Source organism: Calliopsis andreniformis, chromosome 3 (assembly GCF_051401765.1).
Source record: "Calliopsis andreniformis isolate RMS-2024a chromosome 3, iyCalAndr_principal, whole genome shotgun sequence".
Taxonomy (NCBI): domain Eukaryota; kingdom Metazoa; phylum Arthropoda; class Insecta; order Hymenoptera; family Andrenidae; genus Calliopsis; species Calliopsis andreniformis.
The window spans coordinates 13,529,705-13,555,294 of NC_135064.1; the positions used below are offsets into that span (position 1 = coordinate 13,529,705).

Consider the following 25,590-nt stretch of genomic DNA (forward strand, 5'->3'; position numbering starts at 1 on the left):
GGTGATTAGTACGGTGCTTGCTCTTGTTTAGGTAGGATGAGAATTATGTCTTGTATTATTTCATACTGTATGACTTGTACGTTTAAATATTTCGAGTCTTCTATTAGTTTTGAGTCCTCTCGTTATGAAGATATTTTAATCTAGAAACTTAAAAAATTTGATATTTTTAATCTCATTTTCTGCAAGTATATACCCTTGACAATATTTCTGCCTATGGATATTGCTTAATTCGCAAAATTAATGAAGTTAGAAGCGTTTGTCCGGAACTTGAGGACTTGTGTCACGTTGGCTCTCATGTACAGAATTATAATACGAAATTATTACTAGAGATACATGAAAGACATAATGTAACGCTATAAATACACAGAGCCTAATAGACCTATGCAGTGCTTGACAAGTAACTATCACCATAGACTATGGACGCGATTGTTTACCAGAGTCGGTACCAACTTAATTATGCAAATATTATGCGTCATACAAACTACGGCATTATGACGCATTATTAATTGCGTTATTTAATGGAACGTCCTTTGGAGGTTGAGCCATCGATCGACGATAATTAATTGTATTAAATTCTCGTACCGATGCCGCTGGTGAGCCTACGCCCCACTGTAATCGACTCGAGCACCGTTCGATGCACTCGCGAAAACTTTTCTTTGGTGTACCTGTGGTACCGGTGATTTATAGAATTTCGTGGAACTTGAAATCGTTGCTTCACGATGACCAATCGACAGAGGTGTGCACTTCATGGAAGGCAACATATCGCGTTCGAGATGGAGTATCAAATAACCGGTCTCTAAACTTAACGCAGTTGAAAAATACTCGGTCTGCTGTAGACATAAGCTGTCGGTGAAAGGTGGTCAAACGGGCGGTGCAATATCGGTCAAAGCCTCGTCATATTCTATCATTCGACCAGTTATTCGATCTTTTTAATTGTGCACCTATGTATGCAGTTATCTTCGTTGAAATTTACAGAAATATATAAGGTGTTTCGTCTAGCCTGAGAACTTAGATTTGGTGATGGAAGAAAGTATTTTTTTAGATAGAAGTTGAGGTGGATATAATTTAATGTTACTAGTTTCTTTGTAGGTAGTCTAAGTAGGCGTGTAGAGAATATGTGTATATACATAGGAAATATTATTTAATTTACTGAAAGAAAGAAGTTAATGTACAAAGTTTAGCAAATATTTTTCGCAATAAGATTTAAATACATAATTTGCAAATTGAGGTATTTTATTGTATAATACTTGTTATATACTTCTTCTGAGGAGTTTGAGATGCTAACATAAGTTCATAAGAAAATCGAACTCCGTGTTCTAAGTGTCAGTAAATTGTAGATGTCAAACGCAGGGCGATAGGGCGGCTTGAGATAGAACTTCAATGGAACTATCTTTCGAGGAAGTTGACTACAATGTACTTCCCGAACAAGGAACGAGTGTTATTGTAGTTTTGTGTCACAAGCCGGGACATCGATTTTGAACACTGAGACTAGCAACGTTTTATATACAGTAGCTTCTGTCATGTATTATATATAATGAAAGATATTTGGTATATTCAAAGAACAAGCAAAGTGAAATATTTTTTACTAAGACAGTTATTTAATTATTTATTTTTTCGAGTTAAATCCCTTTAATAAAAAGAAGTAAAGTATTCCTACACAACACTGTACATAAATTCAGTACCAGTCAGTTTCACTGTTTCAGTAAAATGCTAAATTAGAATAAACGAAATTGCAAGAACACCCAATGAAATATTAGAAATGCTGATGTCAAATAAAAATCGACTACCAAGCGCAAAGCGCGAACTTTATCTACCTAAACCAGATGCGATCATACTGCATTCCAGTTCCGCGACCGAAATCAAAGTTCCATAAAACAGTTACTCACCAGCTGAGAGCTGGTAAAATCCAGATTTATCTTACAGATTGCTCACAACGGTAGTTCATAGTGGTCTCGATGGTGCTAAAAAATTACGCCTCCATTTATCGCGCCCCCGCGAAGCGCTGGCCATTTCTAAACACCCACAAATTCACATAAATTCACACAAAATGGCAGGCTGGTAATCGTCGCTCAATTGTCGCTGTGGGAGATGCCCTAGCTGAGTTCTACTAGGACTCGTCATGGATACACTAGCCTATGGGAATATTATCCTCCATGGTGTAGTGGTCGTCGCCTGGCTTGGCGGGGGTTGTTCAAAGGTGCAGGAGGCAGAGGCTCGCGTGGCCCTGCAGAACGAGTCGATACCAGACGACGTGACTAGACAACCTGGCGCTGTTCCCTTTTCGAACCTCTTCTTTACCCCTGATTCTCCCTTTTCGTTTCTGTGTTTCGCCACAAAGGCATAGATAAATAAGCAGATAAATACTTCCTTGTTTCCTTATGGATTACAGTAGCCATGCTCTAAAATTAACCCCTCGCGTTGGAATTATGTCTACCAGACGTTCTGTTGTTTTCAAGCCAAACTTGCCTATCAACCTTCAGATTTTAGACACGTGTGCATAGTTGAGCGTGGTTTGCAAATTTATTAATTTGTACTTTCTTCTGTCATATTTGTGAAGTTATAATATATGCTCAATACTGTTTTTATTTTATGATAAAAAACTACTTAATTTAAAAGTACTTAATTTCATTATTACACAGTTTTTGTAATTTTAGACTATTTAAGTGTTTCAGTTTTTAAATTTTCAATTATTCCACGATTTAAACACTTAAGTTATCAAATATTCAAATTTTCAAAAATACTGACATTGAAAATTTCAAATATTCCAATATTCTAATTTCTTGAAGTTCAAATACTTCGATATTTGAACTTTCAAGCATTTCAAATTTTAGTTATTCTAACTGTGACTTAAACAAGTCTTAATATTTAAAATAATATTTATTTTCGAAAAATTCTTTTTCCACTCTTTCTTGGCCGTTTTAAAAAAAGGCACTGATACTACCAGATTCCTGTTTACAGAAAAAAATAAACAAGATTTTTAAATTACTTCAAAGTGTATGTTAAATAGATCTTCAAATTAAAAATTTTATGAAGTCATAGGTGACCCCAGAGTGTCGTTCCAGGGTTTAATACTTAAATTCCCTACTATTCAAATACTCGCATTTTCAAGCCTTCAAAGTCTCTTTAAATGTTTCAGTTTCTCTTCCTAGTTCCTGAAACAAAACTGTGCACCCCAAAGAACATAACCATAACCACGACCAAGCACCTGTCTGCAACACGTAAAAAATCTCTAAAATCTCAAAGTATTCCTCTCATAAACCTGTATGTACCGCCATATAATTGTCTCCCACCTGTTGTCGAACATCCTGTCCATTCTCTCGCACACGCTCACTCAAACCGTAGAGGACTAAACGCAGCACGTCGAAGAAGCCAGGTCGAAGAAAATGATTTAAAGCAACCAGCAGTCGGCCCATTAGTCTGACGAATCTTTTCCGCGACACGGAGTTCTATTTAAGCTGCCCGCGAATCAAGGGATTTGGAAGTTCGAAGACTTTCATTCGGCTATTTCCACCTCGCGGGGATCTTCTATTTCGAACCGGGCCGATCAGATGTTTCATTTGGGCAGCGGCCAGTTTCGCTACGCCAGTATGTCTATAATAAGAATAGAATTATCAAGATGTTACGATACATTAGCTCCCGTGCAGCACAGTTGCGACGAACTGAGTCTCGTCCCGTATCAGATTTATGCAATCCGACCCATTTCTGTGTGGACATTCGTCGAACTCGTTCCCGAGTTTTACTCCCGTGCACTCGTCCTTCCTTGAAAAATTCGAAACTGTTAGCCGGTTGCGTGGATCTATCGCGGCAAAAATGTCGAAACGGATGCCAGAATCGTCGGAAAAAAGTTGGATTATCCCCAATTAACCCGCGCACGCTCGTCGACGAGTCGATTCATTTTTCGACGACGTTCGTGCACGTGCACGAAAACGGGCGAACCGTTTTTCTATCGGTGAATTCACCGTATCGATCTCACTCGTCTCCCAGGATGTTAATTAACCGGAGAACGGCTTTCTGCTGTGTACATGTGCTCATTGTGACCGGTTGCGTGTGTGCGCCTGTCGTTTGATTCGTCGAAGTTCGTCGCAGAAGTTCGATTCTGTGGCACGGCGAGGATATACACGCGGGAAGGTTACAGTCCGAGTTATGAGGAATTCGAATTATCGCCTCGAGACTCCGTCGAGTGTTGCTGGATCCGCTAGGAGAAACGGAATCGTCTGGAAACTTTCTGCCTCGCCTTGTTTCCTTTTTAATGAGGTTCCTTTTTGAATCGTTACCAGGAGGAAGCCGATGGTATTGTGCCCTCGAATAAATTCAGTATTTGATAATCGGAAGATCGTGTTTGCTTCGTGACTGGGATTGGGTGTCGGATGGTAGCAGAAATGAGGATTTTGGAGGGTCGGATTTGTGGAGATTGAAATAGGAAAATGGTATATGCGTGTTTCATAAGGCTGCGTTTTTTCAATTGTATGATGTGATGGCTTGAAGTATCTGTAGTATTGCTGGCATCATTAGCTGATTGAATATTTCTAAACAATGTTACAGATTATATTTAATACAGGTTATATTTCCATCAAGTGCCACTAAAGTGGAAGTAACGAAATGAATAGTAATTTTTCTAATAAGGGATAAGTTGACAGTATTGCTAATGTAAGATGGAGTTCATTTTGGATTTGAGCTATTGAACGTTAAAGACTTGATTCACTCTTTTTATCTTGAGGTTTGACTCGTAAAACAATTTAATGTAGTTACCATGTTTGTAATATAGTATCTCCTGTATTCTTCTTCAACTCATCGATTCAATTTCATCAGCTACTACTGCGGTACAATGAAGTCATTAATAATAACAATTGTTATTAGCACCCTGCAGAATCCTTTCCTGGTTTCCCTCTCAGACTGCCAGACTGGACAGTGTTCCCCAATTAAATCTCAACAGTCGAGCGCAAGCCTGAAAGCGTTCGATGAACTACGCCGAGAACAAAGAATCTGGTTCCATTTCGCGAGAGCCATCTTCTGCAGATAATGCCGCGAATCGCGAATCACAGCCCTTATCAGCGAGGCGCGGGCCGACAAATAATAGCGGCAGACAATGTTGTACGATCGATGACAACGGATTTCGTGGCTGTCGCTTTCTCCAACTAGTCGCCTCGTTTCTCGCGTTCCCCAGCGTTTCCCGATGTTCCCGCTAATTAGCGGGATTCCCTTCAATTCCCGTTTTCGGACCAGTCATCGATGCAGACCTCGTGGGCTTTTTAAGCTTCCCACTAGAATTGTTCGTCTGATCCATGATTAGACACCGAAAGTTTGCTCCTCGTACGCTCGATAATTTTCTCTAATGAGAATTAATATTACTGAGGGTGGATGAACGTTTGAGACCAAAAGTAGAGCGTATTTCTATTTGGACGTCATTTTTAGATGGCTTTTATAGCTGACAGTTATGAATGGATTTGAAATTTTTCGTATTCAGTAAGGTATGGTATGGTGCTTGCAGAGTATCACTTTCACGATGGTGGCATTCATATCTCGCATTATTTAAAGATCGAAGATAATAGTAATATCAATATGTTTATGATATCTTTAATCCGCTGTCATCAGTGAATAAAGTGAATCCTCGTCTTCTAGAAACAAAATCCACTCGAATAATTTGGTTTTAGTTCATTATGAAATGTTGGCAACAGCTTTGCGTTTCTATCGATATACCGTTCTTTTGAGGTCATTGTATCTTTTTCATTTCGTCAAATTCATGCATAGAATATTAGGCATACATTTTCCAAATATTGTATTTTAAGAAAGTGTGATAGAAAAAAAATCAATTTTTTAACCCCTTCTAAGTGGTAATGCCTCCTTAATCACATTTAGAGAATTTCCTGGAGACCCTCTCGAAATTAACCGAACTCAGGTCGAACAATTTCTAAGTCGGTCACAGGGCGGTATGTCGCGTGATAATTTGCAACCAGGCCCCCGCTAATCAAGAATTAATCCTCTTTGAGGAAAGACGGTCCTGGCGGCTGTTATGAAATTCTCGCGAAACTCGGGGATGATCCGTTCATTATAACGCGGAATAGAGCAATCGGCCAAATAATTTCCCCATTAGTCGGTTAATTTGAATCGCGTCGAGAAACATTCCAGTCTCTATGGAATTTGCATACTACGCACTCGCAAAATCCATCTCGTGCTTCTTGCATTACGAGCCCTCGGCGAAATGTTTATGCAGAAACCCAGAGGAACGTTATCTGCCGCAGCTCTGACGATACTAGAGATACTGGAACATAAATCCTGTCTTCTCCCCTTTTTTATACTATGCGAAATGAATTGTTCCTTTCGAGCCTGTATGCTACTTTTTTATAAGGCTTACGATTAGACAGGAGATTACTGTTGGAAATCTGGGAATGAGAATATCTTAAAGTGATGAAATTTGCTTCTTTTGGAGCTAAACTCCTAAAGGAGTTTAGCCTGTAATTCATCAGCCCTGACAAAATTGACATGTATCGTGTAAAAAGCTGAGAGACATACAATGAGTGTCTTTTTGGTAAAAATTTAATTTACATAAAATTTGCTGACTTCTAGTAGGTAATACATTTACAATATCGACGCTATGTGATATCCTTACGTTACTTACTGTACACCATTTTTAATATCTACCAACTTTTAACCAGCATGAAAGTCATTATATAAAATAGTAGGTACCTAAATTATTGAATCTTGAAAAGTTATCGCTAGTAATATATTTGTGGTGTAGATATTGACGTTGAAAGTTCTGAATCATAATTCTGTCTCCTCCATATTTTATATTGTGAACTGAACGAACAGAGATGTAAACTCTATCTCATAGTCTTCAATTAAAGCATCAACGTAAATTCTCTGAACACCTACGTGATTTACGTTATTTTGCCACGCAACCGTGGATACACATTCTTCGGTGAAGGAAAATCGCGCAAAACGTAGAAAAATCGGTTGACGATGAACGTGCTAATGGCGGACGGACCATTTTCAAACAGATCGTTCAGGAGTCTAAAACCTAGCACAGGCATCGATTCGACCATCACCCTTTCGAAATGGAATCTCGTTACAGTTTTAACGCGACATCAATCGGATTCGAGCACGAAACAATGGGTCGCGTAGGAGAGCAGCCCGAAGCATTGCCTAGAAAGCAGTTCCTCTCGCTAACAATTCCCTCTTGCGGCCCTCCTTCCCTCCCCTCTATTCGCGGTCCATGTATCTTCGTCACTCCGCCCGTCAGCCGCTCCCTACTTTTCCACATCCTTCTCTCAATCCTCGCTAACCGTTACTCATCGTCATCGTTTTTCCGTTTTATCGCTCCGCTTTCCACCCCGCGTTCCTGTCCCCGCTATTACTCTTTCACTCGGCCGTTTCACTCCTCTCCCCGCGCTCCACGATGTCTTCCTCGTTCCTCCTCGTCCTCGTCCTCTTTATCAACGCATTCTTCCCGCTCCATCAACCAACGTCCACAGCGGAACCGCGAACCGAGCATAATAATGAAGGCGAATGGTTGCAATATTCAGTTGTTCTCGTCCTTGACTCGTGATGGTTCGTGGTTGCAGTAAATGGTGTTCGTGGATTGGCTCACTTTTAGCAATAGATGTTTGGGTTAAGGGAGGCCAAAATGTACAGAGTGTTTCTGAACAGAGCTTCTGTAGTTTTAAGGAGTAATTCTAGACACCAAAATAAGATGAAAATCGAGAGTAATGATTTCACGTTTGAGGCTTCCGTTGTTAGTTACAGTCGTCTAAAAATCTGGTGGGAATCGCGAGAAATGAGTCCACGTGAAGGCCTCGACAGTGGTTGTTTGCATGACACTGTAGCCCTGATGTAAGGGAAGGGTGAGGTCATTCACCATCGAACAGCTGATCTCTCCCCTTCCTTATGTCAGGACTTGCATCTGGAAGGTATCTGGGTCTAATTGGTCACAGTGAATAGGTCCCGCCTGATCTTACACGTACTTTCTGCTGAAGCGTATTATTGGCCGAAGTGATCACAACTACTGATGAAAGGCAAGACATAGACAAAAGTGGTCCCTCGCTCGCATCAATTGACTTCAGCTTCCCTTAGTAACTGTAACCACTTCGACCAATAGTACATGTGAGATCAGACAAGGGCCTATCCACTGTAACCAAGTAGACCCACACGCTTTCCAGATGCAAATCTACCAGCTCTGAACAGGAAGTACATGTGCTTTACTCAAAATTAATCTACTTGCTTCTATACTGTAACTGGCATCGTTCTGAATTGTTTTAAGAAGTGTCACTTAATTATGGATGACAGAGCTTTCACGAAAACATAGCCGTACCCAGATTTGGTTGACGTAGCAATCAACGTGTGGAGAACAACCTGGCCCAGAGAGTTCTACGAGAAAGGGTCAGATCACTCATTCTCTCAAGGGCAGTAGAATTGTACGGATATTCTGTCCTACCTGAAACTAACTTCTATCACTTTCTAAACAAGAATACTTTCCCTACAATGAACCTATTCATCTGACGCTGGTATCCATCTATTTATCTCTCGCAACCAGTCTCTACAGAGGACACAGACGTCTTAGAGTCCGTTAACCGTCGGCGATGATAATCACACATAACAGGGGATGTTGCGCATGGAGAGTGGTTTACGCGTGTAGCATCACCACAGCGAGCCAGCGGCTGGGCTCGGCTGCTGGAAGGCCGACGAGCGCGCGAAACGAACTTCAGAGTCTGCTAAAAGGGAGGACAAGGGTTGAAGGAGGACAGGAGGAGACGAAAGGCGAATGGTAGAAATGTGAGGGGGCAGTTGGGGGAGGAAGGAAGCGGCATAGGTGCAAAAAGAGAGGGAGAGAGATAAGAGGAACCGAGAGTCGGAGGACGAAGGCTGCAGGAAGAGAGAGAGATGGCTTCTGATAGGGAGGAAGAGGGAGGCTAGGGTGAAAGAGTCTGGTGGGAGTCCATTAACGAGTGCCGTTTTCATACCTCCTCTCCCTCTCTTTCTCGCTCTCTTGTTGATCTCTCGTTCTCTTCGATGCACTCTGCCTTCGTCTCTCTTGCTGTTTGAATGAGCACCTGCCTGCACAATAGATCGTTCATTACCGATACCGGGTGGCGGTGCGACGCGAACTCGGCCGAAAGTAGAAAGATAATAATGCGAGAAAGGAAGAGCGCTGAAGGCGCGGCTTCTCCTCGCGGCCCTGCGCCAACCACCCTCCGCGACTATTTTCTGACGATGCTTTAAGTGGTAAATGGAATATGTAACACGGAGCTCCGTTCTGAGTGTCACTGCTAGGACTCCGTCTCTTCCGTCTGTTCCTAATGAGATGCTGGGGAGATTTTTTAAGGAGGCGTGTGTGGCGGAGATGCAAAGCTGTCTTTGATGGGCGTGCTCTAAGCACACGCGCGTTGTCTGTGGATAATATCGGGGATGATAGTCGAATATTATTATTTTCAGTCGTATGAAAGTTTGGGTGAAGGGAAAATCTTGTGAAACATGCGAGGTATTATTATTATAATAGATGTGTCGGACGATTTTGATGGAATTTTGATAAAGTGTTTCTTTGTTGATTATAAAATTTTGTTCATCCTAAAACACTATTATAGGAAACATATTCTATATATTCGTGTATCTATATAAAAACATGTATGTTTCTGTATTATCGATTTTAATGCATTTCAAGTGTTTTGTGATTAAACAGTTTTTACAGTTTTGAAGTAAATTAAAAGGTTCAAATATTATTTTTACTGCATAAATATGGGTGGTACGATGTATTCCAGGGTTAATGACGATCTTCTGTTACACCTCAATTTTCGCAATTTATATCAAATTACTTTCTAACTATTTACTTTGTGCAACATTGATGAACACGCTATTAAATGAAATTAAATTACTCGTTAATGTATGAAAGAATAATTAAAAATCCAGTTTTGAGAGCTCTGCACATTTCACTCTTCTGTTAATCCATTACTCTAATAATGACAATTTTAAAACACAATAAATATCTCAAAAAATTAAAAATCAAATATTAATATGAAATGAACTGCTGAGAAAAACTGAATAGTTCAACTACAAAAGGAATTAAATAACGTAGAACAGCTGAATAAGTAAACTGTTCTCAGTAACTAATTCAGTAGTTCAGTTTCTGTTAATTTCAAATATCAGTACTCAAGTTCACAAAAAGGATACTTTAAAGTAAAATTAAAATTTGCGCGGAAGCATGTTTATTCAATCTTTTGAAGTTTTGAATAGAAATTTTCCATCACAGGGGATTAATTCAATCCTTTCTGATTTCAGCGACACGTTACATCCGTAAAGGGTACGAGAAGTGACAGGACAGACAAGGTTTAGCCGCGACCACCGATGGCGGCCGCGAGCTTTCCACCGAACTTCTCGAACGTTGGCATCCTGGAGAACTGGTAAGTGACTACGTAACAGCTTGTCACGCCTTGGAATCATTACTAGAAGCCTCTTAAGAGTCTCTCGAAAGCTTCGCGAAGGCTGAAAGGTTGCCTCGAGGTTGGGACAGGGCAACTCACTGCAGGCGCCTCGGTTCAAATTATCTTCTTCTGTACCAATACTTACTTCACAATAATAATTAATTAAATAGCTATTGGGGCAGTAAAATGCAATTATAGATCATAAAAAATAGTTCTTTATTTTCATTAGAAAATAGGGAATAAAAAAATACTTAATCTTTAGGAGATACACCACCCTGAAGGTTTAGAAAAATAGGTAAATTCTAAGCTTTTGTCAGCTAATATATACCAGATCTCTCAAACTATTCATCCCATTAATTCTAGATTTCAAAATTCTATGTTCATAAACGTATCTAAATTATAACACATGATTTTTTAATTATTTTGAACAGTATGCTAATGGTAATTTTCTAAGGAAAAAATTTCCTTTTCTACTTCCAAGACTCATCGTCAAGCGTTCCCAATATTTCAACAATTTATCCTAGATAATTTGACAAGAATTATCCAACATTAGAATCAATAACGTATCCAAAAAATATAGTTTCAAGAAGGGCACAATTCAAATTTTAAATCCACCTCATTCTAAATCCTGTTCAATGCTATAACTCCAACTACCCCAATCTCAAAACATTCTGCACACCCAAACTCTGCAAATGTCGCAAAAAAGAACTATCAGCTTTTTGAAACCAACAAGTTGGTGTACTCTCTTAAAACACCGCAAAAAGTCGCGCATCGTCGGTCGCTATCCCTGCATCGGAATTACGAGAAATGGCGGTGTGGTTGGGCAGCTCTGTCAAAGATCCACGGAATTCGCGGGCCGCGCGTATTTCAGCATTAGGGGCGCAGTGGATTGGGGCGTAACGACGACACATAACCGAGGCGTCTGCACGCTGCCAGCGTAGCGGTAGTATACCATTGGAAGCTTCGTTGGTAACTACATAGGTAGACCTGTCGTAGTGCATGCTGTCTGTGTGTAACACGCGTGTCTACACCAGCCACCAGGACTTAAACTCGCGTCGATGTCTCGCGACGATCCTCTTTGCACCGAACCCAGCGACAATGTTACCCGCGCTGTTAGACCCCCTCGGCGATAATCAGAGATGGATGTTGAGGTCTGCTTGGGGACGGGTTTCGGGAAATCCGTTAACAGGGGAATCTGTCGACGATAAAGGGTCTGGGGACTCTACGCGAAGAAATATCGTGATTGTGCTAAATGCGAAACGCGCAGGGGAACAAAGGCCGGGCTGTGCATTTTGAGGGAATTCGTGTCAACGATTGTGCACAAAGCGGTGCAACGTGAAACGTCGACCAACTGCATTTGCCTCTCGTATTTGGCCCATCGTCGACGGTGATTATGGTATATGAAAGCTGTCCTCGAGCAGCTTTACGGTGATACCTCGGAAGCCTTTCATGGGTCTCCTTAGGTATCTGGTATTGGATTCTTTGAGTACATATTTCGAAGTCGTTCCATCGTATTTTTGGGTTATAGAAATATTCATCTTGTAGATGCTGATTGAATTGGTAGGATACTGTGTACTGAAGCTACTATTTTATGTGGGAATTTTGTCAAACTTTTTGAAACGATGTACATTTTTGTTATTTAAATAGAATCACTTGTACGTTATTTTTTGTATTATTTTGTATGTCTGTTAGATAAGTTATTATTTTCATATTTCAAGAATAAAAAGGAATTTATAATGGGGGATGAAAAAGTCTTATAATACTTCGAGATCTGGGTAACAGTTTTCTCATTGGTAAAGATACAGGAGAATTTAAAAATGTCCTTTTTGAGGGTATTGTAGTTCTTATTTAAACGCAATAAATAGAAACTAAATAGAAATCTCTATTTCAAGATCCCTTTTACGTAAAAAAGCTTCATAAGATTAATTTTTCAAATCTCAATGGGTATTTCAAGAAACATTCCAGCATTTACAAATAGAAATAAATATCTTCTAAAAATTGAAGGTACAAATTTAACATTTTTCAGTAATTGCATAAATAAACAGTTTATCGTCTACTTTCGTTTTTTTGTTTTCCGTAAATAGTCGAAAGATTAAAGAGTTAACGCGGTGTAAATTTAGTAGGTATAGCTGGTTGGTAGAAACATTTAATTTCAAGTCTCGCAGGAAGAGAAGCGAGCGAGGAGCTTCAAGTATAAATTTTTAACGCCGTTTCTAAAAGCGGTAGTAAAGTTGGTCATTTAATTGTTCTCTTAGAATCAGCGACGATGAGGAGCATCGTAGCTGTCTTGAATCTAGTTACAAAGTGGATTACTCTCTGCACCTGTTAAATTATGCTCACCGATCTTAATAAACGTTGAGATTCATAGTAATTAACTTTATCGCTATATTCTTTCTTAATAAATAAAAATGAGTAGAATAATTAATGACTTTCTTTCGCTCAAAGTTTGACGTTTTCTCGTTTAATTTATGCTCCTTTTGAGGGTTATATCTCATTCTCTCATTCTCTCATTTTGTGTCTAGATTTATCTAAAATTTAATAATTTTATACGGATGCTAAAATTTAACGAATTTCAGGATTCTACGAATTTAGAAACACTGAGGACAAAATTATTTCTAACAATTAGTGATTTTAATGCTACATTTAATATATTCACTGCCGCACAGTTTTCTAAGTGTATTTTATTAACAACAAAAATGGTTTAGTAATTTAGCTATAATAAAAAGTTCTGATTGCGAGATTTCAGTTTGAATTCGAGTTTGATTTTCGAATGTAGTTTGAAACTTTTTGTATTTATTCATTTATATTTATTCATATGTATTTTTATTTATTCTCACATATTTAGTATATACTATTAAACTATTAATCAATAGTGATCCTAACTATAGTCAACGTATTGCTAAGCACTCTCTCGATTGCTTACTTGCTGCATTGATTAACTTAGAAACTCAGACTTCTTCAATCAAGATTAACTTGAACTTCAATTAATCCTTGACTCTCTGTTGCTACATACTCTTCATATCTTATCAAAGACAATACACAACCCTAAACGATTTTGAAGCACCTCTGAAACAACTTGAACGATCTCTCTTTCTCCACATTTCCCTTAGAGAATTCAAGAGATTTTCTTTGAGGGCTCAACTATGAATAATAAAAATTAGTTTTCGTTTGAGGAGTGAATCGAGGTTATTCGCGAGAGGGTCGAAACTGATCCGTTTTCACGGTGCACTGCATTCGAGCAGCCGACGTTCTCCATTGTCAACCGAATATGCACATCTGAATCCGCCTTAAAGGTCGTAGTCGCGCGCGCAGAAAGGACGAGGGGGGAAGGGCGTCAGGAGAGATATAATGGAGCAAAGAAAGCGGGAACGGGCTATTGTTGCGCGTAACGAAAAGCCTGGAATACACTTCAAAGAAGACGGAATACATTCGGAGCAGTACGGTAATTGTCGCGGCGAATTTCGGCCAGGCTACGGGGAACCCGCAGCTTTCATCCTGGACGAAGAGAGGCCGCTGTAATTCCATGGTAAAATCTGCGCCTAATTTCGCTTAAACGCGATTCGGAGCGCAGTTTAGCATTAACAGCTGCGTCTGAGGTTGCCCCTCGTTTCTGTGTACTAGCTTCGTTATCTTTTACTTCTTTAACTTGAACCTGAGTCAAAATGCTTCTGCTAACAGATCCGCTTTAAAGATTATTTCTAAGGTTTTCCTTTTCTTAGTAATAACTGGTACGTAAGGGCCTCTAAATATTTCATAGAGTGAGATTTTTGAAGTATGTTCTATAGTATTTACAAATGTTCAAATTTTTAAACATGTAGACTCTTTGAATATTCAAAGTTTTGTGTAATCTGTTCGTTAAATCTTCGAAATTTTAAATATTCGAATTTTCGAACACGTAGTTTATGAAGAATTTAAATGGTCAAATATTTAAAGTTTTAGCTACTAAAAGTTTCGAAATATCAAATATGCAAATTTTTAAATTTTGAGATTTTCTTCAAATATTCAACTATTGAAATTTTCAGGTATTCAAGTTTTTAAATATTCAAATTTTCAAATATGTAAATGGTTAGCTATTCAAAGTTTCAAATTACCAAATATACAAATTTTCAAATATTCAAATATTCAAATATTCAAATATTCAAATATTCAAATTTTCAAATATTCAAATATTCAAATTTTCAAATATTCAAACTTTCAGGTATTTATATCCTCAAATTTTCAGGCAATTTAAAATTCAAAATACTCAAATTTTTAAATATTCACATTTTCAAAGATTTTAATTTTCTAATTGTTAGATAATGTCTTGTAGACTTATTCATATACATATAAAAGAAAGTACCCACTAACGTACCTACCTATTTTATTTGACGAGTTCTACAAACTAGCAAAAACTCATTAAAAACTGGCCGTTACACTGGAGGATCTCGTCTCACAAGATTAAAATCTCTATTATTTTCCCAACTTCAGAAAACTTATAAATTGAACCGCCATCTCTCTCTTTCTCTCTCTTGTGCCATCGGTCACAATATACTCCACATGATACAAAGAATAGATGACATTATAGAATACTCTGAATCAGATAAACTATATTTATCTAAAAATGTTCAGACGTTTTCCGCAACATTTAAGAAACGAATTTTTAATATTCCACGCACAGTCATGTTTCACATTGCAAATCTCTCTTTGGGGGAGAATCACAGACGTCGGTGTGTTGTAAAGGATCAGGGACCAAGGTTTCTCAGATTACACAATAAACTGAAATTAAGAGAAGCTAATCCCTTCGTTAGAAGGCAGCTCGAGTCCTGTCTCGTCGTATACAAAACGATTCCTCGACTGTTATTAATGCAGTCGTCGAAAGAGCTCACCCTTACCCTTTACTGCTATCGTTCCTCCCTGGCAATGTTCTTCACGTTTCGTTGTTGCTTTCTCGAACAACGACTGCCACGAAGAATGCGTGAATGTTCCTAGAGTCCGAACGCTCCGACGAGGAAGGTCAAACGTGACTCCCGCGACGTTCGACTGGATAAAAATGCGAGTCTTTCTCTTCCTCCCTTCCGGTCCCTTTTTCGCACAGTTTTGATTAAAGCCCTTTCAAGCGGAGAGCACGTCGCAATTTTACAGACGAAGCCGACCCTTTTCTCGCGATGCTCCTCCGCCGAAGAGGAGGGAAGGGGGAAGCCGCGATTAACTCTTTCTTCGCAGACTTCCTTTGTTCCTGACCTACGACAGGGGAGTCGTAGATCGAACGGAGAAAACGGTAATCAAGCCCTGTGATTCGCGCGTGGGTCGCGATCTCTCAAAGATGACTCAGAAACTGTGATGTCTACCCTTTGTGCGACACGTTTCGTCGATTATAGTTATTCACGACGTTCATGGTTTTGGCTCTTTTTCGTGGCCGTTTATTGGGAAAATGTGGAGCTTGTGATTCAGTGTGTACGTGTTTAATTCTTAGACTATGTACAGGGTGTTTCACGCAACTAAGGCAGGCTGTAGCTTTTAAACGGTAAGAGATAGAGAAAGATTTCATTAGACAAGCTTAAACGGTATTGGAGGTTGAAAGTTGAAGGGTTGAAAACTTTCTGAGCGAAATAATTCAGAAAATAACAAACATGGAAAGAAATGGTGAAGACGAAAATTACTTGAATTTTTACGAGGAATAATATAGCATAAATGAAATTTAAATGAAGTCATAGATAGCGCAGTGGTAGCCGAAAAACCACATTTTTACAGATATTTTTTATAATACGATATTCTTTATACAATATGCGTCAGTATAAACGACGAAACTCTCTTAATAGATATATATTTCCCAATGTTAGAAAATGTCGAAAAAATTTAGAACAAGTACATTTCTCTTTTGACGACTTGCGCCTTCCATTCTGCAATACACCGCTTGAATATGTATCTGCATAATTTATCCTCCATTCTCTATCAATGAGCCACTATGCGCTTACTCCCTCCACAATAAAAGTGTTCTGTAACACGAGGACAGATCTTCCCTTTTGAATTGATCAGTAGGACACGAGCTCTCCCACTCAATCATTCCTTTTGTGCCGCATAGCCGAAGTGCTTCGAGAAAAATTTGTATCGAAAGCTCGTCCATCGTGCATCAATCATTCGGCAAGAGATTAACTGTGCTCGTTCCCGAGGAGAGCTACGGGATGCTGTCTGGTACCGATAATTCGGATCGAACTCTCCACGGCTATTGCGGTTATAATTCACCGCTAAACGGATATGATAATGGGCTCAATTACCCGTTATTAACTGTCCACTCCCACATGTAGCACGGGTCGTCACTTTGTTCAGACCGCGCAGCTGTTGACGTTCCTATTTCCGTGGGTTCATTCAGGAAGCAGCGGCAGAAGAAGAAGAGGAAGAAGATGTTTTGGTTGACGACAGTTGCACGCCGCGTTGACTGGCGCGTTGCTAATTTATTTCGCGAGAGGAGCACACGCGCGGCGACAGGTGCACCAGCAGCCCACGCGGCGTAAATTCAGTGGCTGGAATACCGTGGGTGGCTCTTAAAATTAGTTAACGTCAACCGGTGGACGGAGCTTGATATTTACGATAATGACATCCAACTTCGATTTGCCGCGTGTTTATCCCTTCCTTCGCCCTTCCCTCGCTGTTTATCGCTTCCTGTCGTTCTGCTTCTCTTTTTCTTGTCATTTCCTCGCTGTCCTCAGCTGGGATGCGGAATGCAACATGCTGACGGGAATTGTTCCTTTATTTCTTTCGTTTCTCGTTCTGGGGGAATATTTCATTGTTCTTTTGGGCGAGTTAAGTCAGCGCGCACCGTTGGGAGGCCCGATTGTGAGAGGATTTTCGAAAATTCTTTTAGATTTATTCACGTCTGAAGTTCGTGCTGCAATTGTTCTTCTTGTACCGCAAGAGTAAGTTAATTATTACTCGGTGTGTGTTCGTAACATTTATTACAGTGGTAATGGAGGTCTAGCGTTTGTATTGTAGAAGCATTATTAAATTCTATAGGATTATTACGTTCATGGTCAGATTCGGAGGATATTTTATTTGCTCGTGTTCAATTCAAGGAAAATGAACAGAAGCTGAAAATGAAGCGGGTTAATGAAAAAGATATACCATAGTAGTTTCCATTATTAGATGAAATTTAATAAAATATTTTCTGTGGGGAGACTAATGAAGTATGTACATATAATATAGTTTAGATACTATTGATGTGTATATTGATGTATGAGAAATCATTCACTTTGCAACATGTAGAGGATAGGTACTATATTCAAGATTGTTGATACACCAGACAAGCCATACGATTGTAGATATTAAGTAGATTAAACCAGTGATAGTCAGGCAGAATAGAGTCAAAATTACAGAAGAGTTGTAGGTATTAAAAACTACAAAAAATATCACAAATATATAGTAGTATATATTATACAAAATATACCAATTTCAAACGTGTTAAGGTTAGAAATATTAAGTAGAATAAACCAGTGATGATCAGACAGAACAGAGTCAAGATTCCAGGAAAGTTGTAAATATTAAAAACTAGAGAATTACCTACACTTTCAAAGAATAATACTACAAAATTAGTTCTGCATTCCAATTAGTTGTTAACTCTCCTTCCCATACATCTAATATTTAAGATATTAAAGCTTTCTTACAGGCTTATATAATACTCGCAATTGAGTCATACAAAATTAATCCGTTCTTCAGTTTCTCAACACACTATTCGACAGAAGTTTTCATTGCCAGTTACCAGAAATTAGGTCACGAGGTACAATACCGATTAGGACGGCAGGTGGCAACGCAGGCGAGTATAACGTCGACCCGGCAGGTGTATTTAAAAGAGGCGCCAATCGATCGGTCGGAAATTGTGCGAGATTTGTCGATTCTCTTCGCCAGTTCGTACGAGCCGCTTCTCGAGTACATATTCTATTTGCATGCGATACGATCGACGAATTCACGGCGGCGGCGTTTCTACATCGCGTTGCCATTATCGAGAATATTGCACAAGAGGATGTGCTCGCGCGTGCGACCGTAATCCTTCTGAAGCGGCTCACGGTTCGCAAATCGACCATCGGCCGAAGTAATAGACTTTGTCCATGCTTCCCAAGGATAGAGATTTTTTTGTCCCTGATAAATGCCGAAATTTAATGGAGAAAAGGACATAACTAGAAGGTGATCGTTTTCAGATTTTTCTGTACTTCAAAGATTCCTTTTTCCTAATTTAATATTTCTATTCAGAGTTTAGGTCTGATACGTGACCACAAATTATTTTGATAATTTATTTGGAAGACTGAGAGAGATTTATTGGGTACAATTAACATTTTCGGATTAGTTACATCAGTCGCATTTATTTTTCATATTAACGTTGTTCATAGTACTCATGTCGTGATAATGTATATTAGAGACAGTACAGTAGCAAATTTTGTAATTTTCTTGCGTGAAATATTGTTAATAAATCAGATATCCTTTCTGTTTTCAACACTCCAAATTGAAAAGCTTTAGTCTTTTTTTATTCGTAATAGGTTAATCACCACATTTAACTATGCGCAGTGTTCCTAATGTTATATAAAGGCGTATTTAATCGACTATTTCATTAGAGCTATAGCATAGTTCTAGTCGACACCAACAGGAATTCTCATTAATAATTTATATTATAATCATGCAAATTAACAATAACTCATAGTCATACTAATAACCTAGAGCAGTACCTTCATATGCATACATATAAGTGACGACGTAGCATTGAAAGTGTAAATCTCTTCAGAGACGATTATAATTATATTAGAAAGATGATTTAATTTTCTTTCGATTACACTTACTCAATTCTTTAATCACGTTAGAATTATATAAAATAATTATCTCATACTGCACCCCATATTTTGCATTTTATGTTAACAGGCTAGATCTTATTTAATAATTAAATACATATTTTGCATTAGTATAGTAAAGCATTATATCCAAGTATAATAATAACAGCAATAATAATACATCTTCCAAAATTTCATATTTCCTCACAAAAAAATCTATAGCAAATATATCTTTGCCCATAACATTCAAATTCAGAAAACTAAAACCTTTACAATACTTTTGCAAACATCCCTGAAAAAAGTTAAAATGCAAGCAATATCTTTCTTCAGCACTCTCCTAAAAATCTGAACAATAGTGATCTTTAGAACCTCAACGCTACAGATATCGATGTCGATCATCACTGCTATGAAACACTGTTACCTGTCGACGCCAATTCTTGGATGGCTCGAACGAGAAGTCTTAATGGCAACCTGAAAGCGGATATGGATTCCAGCTTCAGGAGCGATGGTATTTTTATAGGCGTCGAGGTTGCCGAAAGAATAGAAAAATTCCCGATAGTTGGGCGTAGCCGCGGGTCCCGTGTTTTAATTACACCTCGCGCGATTTTCGAGGAAACACGCAAGCTAGTGGCTCGCTGTTTTTCCCGCGCAGCGGCAGGGAATAAAATAACACGACGAAGCGGAATTGTTGAAGATCCGATGACCTAAAATATGCTGCGATGTAGCGCGGTAAATGCGCCGAGAAGATTCCTCGATAAACCTGTAACACGTATCGAACTAAAGCGCGGCTGGAAATTCTGGAGGCTGTGCTGAACGCTTGCTGCATTTCCCTGTATTTTCAGGTAGCGAGAGAATGCGGAACCTGAGCGTTCCAGTTTCAGGAGGTAGCAAAAAATTGACAAAGCGATAAGAATTGAGCGATAGCGGCAGGTGACTTTTGACAACGTGCGTACACTTGGTAGCCAGTTATGAGTGCTGTTCGAAATAGCATTTGAGTTAATGACGCAATCGAAGGAATATATCTGTGCTGTTTTAAATATAAAGTGGCTTGAACAGTGTTTATTATTTAGTGTTTCGTACGTGTAAAATAACTTTGATAGAAGATTTCACGTTTCATGCGCTGTTATTGATTTAGCTTGAAAAATTTGTTGATACACCAAAGTGAAGGTATAGCTTCTTCTTTTAATGTTGTAGGTTTTCGGCTGTCTTTAGGCTTCTTAACTCTACTCCAATCGGCACTGTGACCTCTGTTTGAATAAAAATTCAATTGTTTTAGATTTTTAATACTAACTTGATTTTCTACATAATGTCTGTACCTGGGAACCAACGTGACCCAAGTATTTTTGTGTTCTGAGGTACAAAAATAATCTGCGTAGGCAATATTTCATTTTCTCATTCTAATAATGGGTAGAATTCTACATTGTCTAGTCAAACAATATAAATTACTATTTAAAGAAAACAGAGTGTAATAATATTTTAAGGCGACAGAAGGTCGAACGGCCAGGATAGTTTTATTTTGGTCCTAGTAGATTCGTTTCCAAGATACAACTTCGCTAATTTGTATAAGAGACCCAATATAGCGGCCTGCCATTTCGTGTAACATGTACAGCAATTAATAAGCCATATTCGACATTTGGCTTAAAATCGGGACAATTTTGCGGGAACATTTGAGAGCACATGCTCCGAAAATCGTGGTTATACTAGTTTCTGATACAGCAACATTAATACATACGTGTATTAATTGACGACCGTGCCAACTGCGCCGTAAATCTCCAGATTTTATTTTAGAATACGCCCAATCTTCGTGGACAAGATGCCCACTGGGACACCTCGTTTCCAAAGTTCAAATTTCAAATGGGACACTAACTGTTATTGCTTTAATTTAAAATTCTGTCCAAGAAAAACAGGGCATACATCATTAATTCTGATATTCTCCTACATTTTACTGTTAATATTATAGTCGCTTCTCGAACACTTTGCGAGCGCTCAAGTACTCATGAAAAAGAAATTTCCAATTCGAAATAACCTCTCATGGAATAGCACGCCAATCTGGACTGCAATTCGCATAATTATAATTATCGCGTGCAGTCCACTGTGCGATGGTACTCCAGCGAAAGAACGTTTCTTCTGTTTCAATTACGTTCGCTGTAACAAGGTGATGCTTGTGCCGGATGAATTGCAGAATAACGAAATTAATTACATTATAATTACAGCGAGTAACGCCGGTAATAAGCGCGCGGGAAATCAATAATCGATCGTAGACTGTTCCAGTTTTCCTGACGCGATGGAATCACCTGACTCGCCTCGCGATTCGAGTAAAATTTATACAGTGTGTTCTGAAGTGAAACGATTCAAGTGTGTCCAGCTTGCTTCTGTAGGTTGAAATAAAAATGATTTCGTGGGAAAGTGATCTCGAAAATATTTTATTACAGAATTATATAAAAAAGCTCTTGGATATGGAGATTCTAATAAGCTTGCTGTTGGAGCAGTTTTGTGGTACCTACTAATCGAATCCATATCTTGTATCAGTATAGGCAGCTTATTCGATTCTAGCTTAACATGCACGTAAGCACAAAGGAGAATGTACCCTCAGCTAGGTACATAGTAAGTTGTAGATAGCACATTCAGAATTGTGAATGCAATTTACCGATGACATAGGTTAATTTCATGAGCAACAATACCTAATCTTACGACATCGTTAAATGTCTGCTAACACGCTTCTCGTAGAAATGAGAATAAATAGACTTGGAAGTTTTTAAACTTTCAAATATTATCAATTTGGAATCTTTAAGGTTTCAAATTAAAACACTTAAAGATTTAAACGTAATACTGGTTAAATTCAATATTTTATTTGAAAATATTAGGTTGAAAATATTCAGTAAATAATAGCGAACTAACTGATACCCTCACGTTCAATATCTCTCTTCGAAGATTTGAATAAAATCTGTCCAAACTTCATTTAACAGTTTTTGCTATTTCCACTTGCAGAATATATTGACGCGATTCGTTTAACTTTAAAACACCCTCTGTAATAATTTACATCGAAGGTGCGTGTTCGAGTTTTATCGATAGAACGCGGCTAAATCGGATACCAGAGTGAATATAAAAACTACAGAGACGCGCGACAGTGTGTATTTCGTATGCAGCGCAGAGTGCAATGCGTGCGCGGTGCATTCGTAACGAATCTCGCTGCACCGCCGCGGGCAACGGTCGAAATAATTGAACTTCTCGCGCGTGTGCCGGGCGGATCCTTATCAAGATTTATCGAGATGTCGCGGACATTCGGCTCGAAAATTAATTTTTTACAATCGTTCCGCTGCATCGCCGCGACGCGTTGCAACGAGGTAAACGGGCGAACAATGAAGATACGGACGCAGGGATTCACTGCGGCGAAATAGGCCACTGTTTACGAAACCATGATTCTTCTGGCCTCGAGAGGGTTGTAAGAGCGGTGTTCGCAGCCTTGCAAGGGCGGCTCTTCTCGTTGAAACGCGTTGCTCGCCACGCTGCCGCGATTTCGACCCAGCAAATAGGCGATACTGAATTATGAAAACTCTGCCTCTTGTTCCCTTCGACGCTTCTTCCCCCGTGCGAGCAATAATGATAAGCAGACTGCGGATTTTCATGCAGTCTCACATTTTTATAAACACAGTGAAAGAAATGAAAGGTGAATCAAAATTGGCTTCGTCTTTCGAGTACCATAATTTACACTCTATTCTTCATATTTTCTATAGTTTTGAAAGTTATGTGCATTCTCTAATTGTTCACACTCTTCAAATTGCTACAAATGCAATTAACTATGTATTCTTATAATTGTAAGACAAAACGACATTAAATCACATATTTCTATTTTCTGGATATTGAAGTCCAAAGCTTTGAATCTTAAGTCCACATTATATTTGAATCTCAAACCAAATCATAAATTCAATTATTTGGAAATGTCACTCAAATCGTTTCCTTTATATCCACAAATGTAGGGTTGTGTTTAAACACCATATTTAAGTACGTCAAGCATCTGTACCTACAAACTGAAAATTAGTCTCTTTAAATCGAATTTCTTGCAGCAACTTAATCACAGAATTTAGCGTAAGACGATTCAGAAAATAACGTTCGAAGTCTCTAGTGAAGTTACTGTTTCGAAATCGTGCGATTTCGCGCGGTACCAGCCCGAAATTTACAGCATCGCGTAGAATTAAACAATTTGCTCGGCGCGACGCTATTTGGATAGCTGGCACGCGAAAGATGTTTCAGGAACCGCTTCAACAAGCCGGATCTGTAATGTTATTTGAGTGGAAACAACGTTACGGCGAATCGAAGGGAAACTCAATTTCCCCTTGCGGGTCTGCGGAAAAGCGGACGCCTATGTTGGAGGTGCCGTATTGCAATAGCTAACGAATTGTTTTCTGTTTGCGAGCCACTGGCTACCTTTGACAGCTCGAAATTTGCAATTTTGATCCATCCTTTAAAATTTTGATTTTGTAGCGGTGTCAGGACTCTCGGCAAATGAATTTGTGACACAATTACCTGGAGTGTCTACACTATTTTTTTAGACAATTATCTAGAACCTTTGTATCTAGGCAGAATGAATTTATTTACTGTGTGAATATAATATTGAAACCTTTTCTTTCTTTTTTACGTGAGATAAGATTTTCTGATGATGTGTGTTAACTTTCTTTTTGGAAGAAAACTATATCATTCCACATGAATTTTTGATATTTTTTATTCATATTTGTATTTATCATATGTATGTGTGATAATCCTGTTATACTAACAAGATATTAACATAGAATATTAACAAGAAATTATAAGGATCACTACTACAGCTTTATTATTGTAAAACTAAAATTACTGTGCTTGTTCTGAAGATCCAGCCTACTCTTAATCGCGTCTTTATAAATATAAATGAATTTAATGTATTTCTTAATTTTTTCGGTTCACATCATACTGTTAGACGGGATATATGTCTTAGTTTATTGAATTCTTAGATGTTTAACACTCTCATTTTTGTTACTTTTTCTATTATTATTGCATACATGTAGCATATATACAGCAAAGGGTTGCTAAACCAGTATATGATTAAAATAAATAAATAAATATCAGTTGCTGCCAACGAATCTGCAATTTTCCAAACTTCTGGAATCGTTCGAATACTTATAAACGCTACTGTATGCATATCCTGAGACTTGACGACACGCTCGAATTAACGTCTACACGGATGGCTTCCTTTCTCTGCGCGATCCCCGTTCCCCTTCGTTTACCGCGGAAATGCGAGTTTAAAGAGTGCATTCGTGCCATCAAGTTTACTATAAATAGACGGCCGACGGACGTTTCACCGATAACGTGCCATTCCCTGGATGTCTCTGTCGTTTGTGAAACCGTAATACGTTCGTCGTTTGCGAATAAATCGTCGAGAAAATGGGAAAGGGAGGAAAGCAGAGAGGCGCAAGTTGCGCGAGGGAAAATTGAATTGTTGCTCGGTCGCGAATGCGTTCAGTATCGACCATTGGATTTAACCTTACGAGGAATTACCTTGAATTTGAGACGTTTTACTACCCGATACAAGGTTACGCGTGGGAACTCTGCTGAAAGCATTCGCAGGTGAGGGAAGCGAAATTTTGCTTCGGGGTGAAAGGAAAAATGCGAGGGCATGTGAATACGTATATTATCGAGGAGCTTTATTTGTCTTCCTTCACTGAGATTTATTGCACCGTGGATACATTATTTCGTGTATTCTGTAATAAAGGTTTGTTTGTTAATACCTTGCTAAGTTAATCCATGTATGAGGGACGAGCTCATTTACATAATTGTGAGTTACATATTAGCTCATACTATTAAGAGCTAAATTAACAAAATGGAGCATATTAAAGGAAAGAGAATACTGTGGCTCATAAGATAATTCATAAGAAATGGATTAATCTAAATTTGTTATCATGATACAAGGTTGGCTAGAGATTTCGGTAAATGTAATCTTGCAATAAAATTAGTGTGTTGATTTTTCGTGTTTGTTGTACTCTGGAATACATATCACTTCTAGACAATGTATAGTATCTGTTATTATTACTGTGTCAACTCTATGTCTGCTCATTATGAATTGTTCCTAAAAGAGTTTATTTTTTTAGAAATAATTATTTTGAAGTTTATTCCTTGTGCTTTGGAAGAATTTTATTCATTAGATTCAAGTTGATCATAAAATAGCTTACACTTCGACTGGCATACTATATTCTTTAACAGTTCTATCACGCGTGATCAGAATTTTAGATGAAGCTATTTCAATCAATCTTTTTATTCATATCACGATGATCTCACTTATTTTAGTAACCCCATAAAGAATTTTTGATATTATTCTCATTCTCCTAAGATAGCTTTTGATTCCCATTGTGAATAAAGCTATC

General features: G+C 38.5%; 1 protein-coding gene across 5 annotated transcripts in view; it reads left to right on the forward strand.

The window, feature by feature from the left end:
• The window catches only part of Msi (RNA-binding protein musashi), a 213,351-nt gene that overhangs the window by 98,617 nt on the left and 89,144 nt on the right, over nucleotides 1–25,590 (forward strand). For all 5 annotated transcript variants that reach the window (XM_076393652.1, XM_076393648.1, XM_076393651.1 and 2 more), the window contains one exon: nucleotides 10,267–10,388. Coding sequence is in view for 4 of the 5 variants with exons in the window: in XM_076393648.1 (XP_076249763.1) it covers nucleotides 10,333–10,388 (56 nt within the window). In the remaining variant the exon portion in view is untranslated. The remainder of the gene's footprint in view (nucleotides 1–10,266; nucleotides 10,389–25,590) is intronic.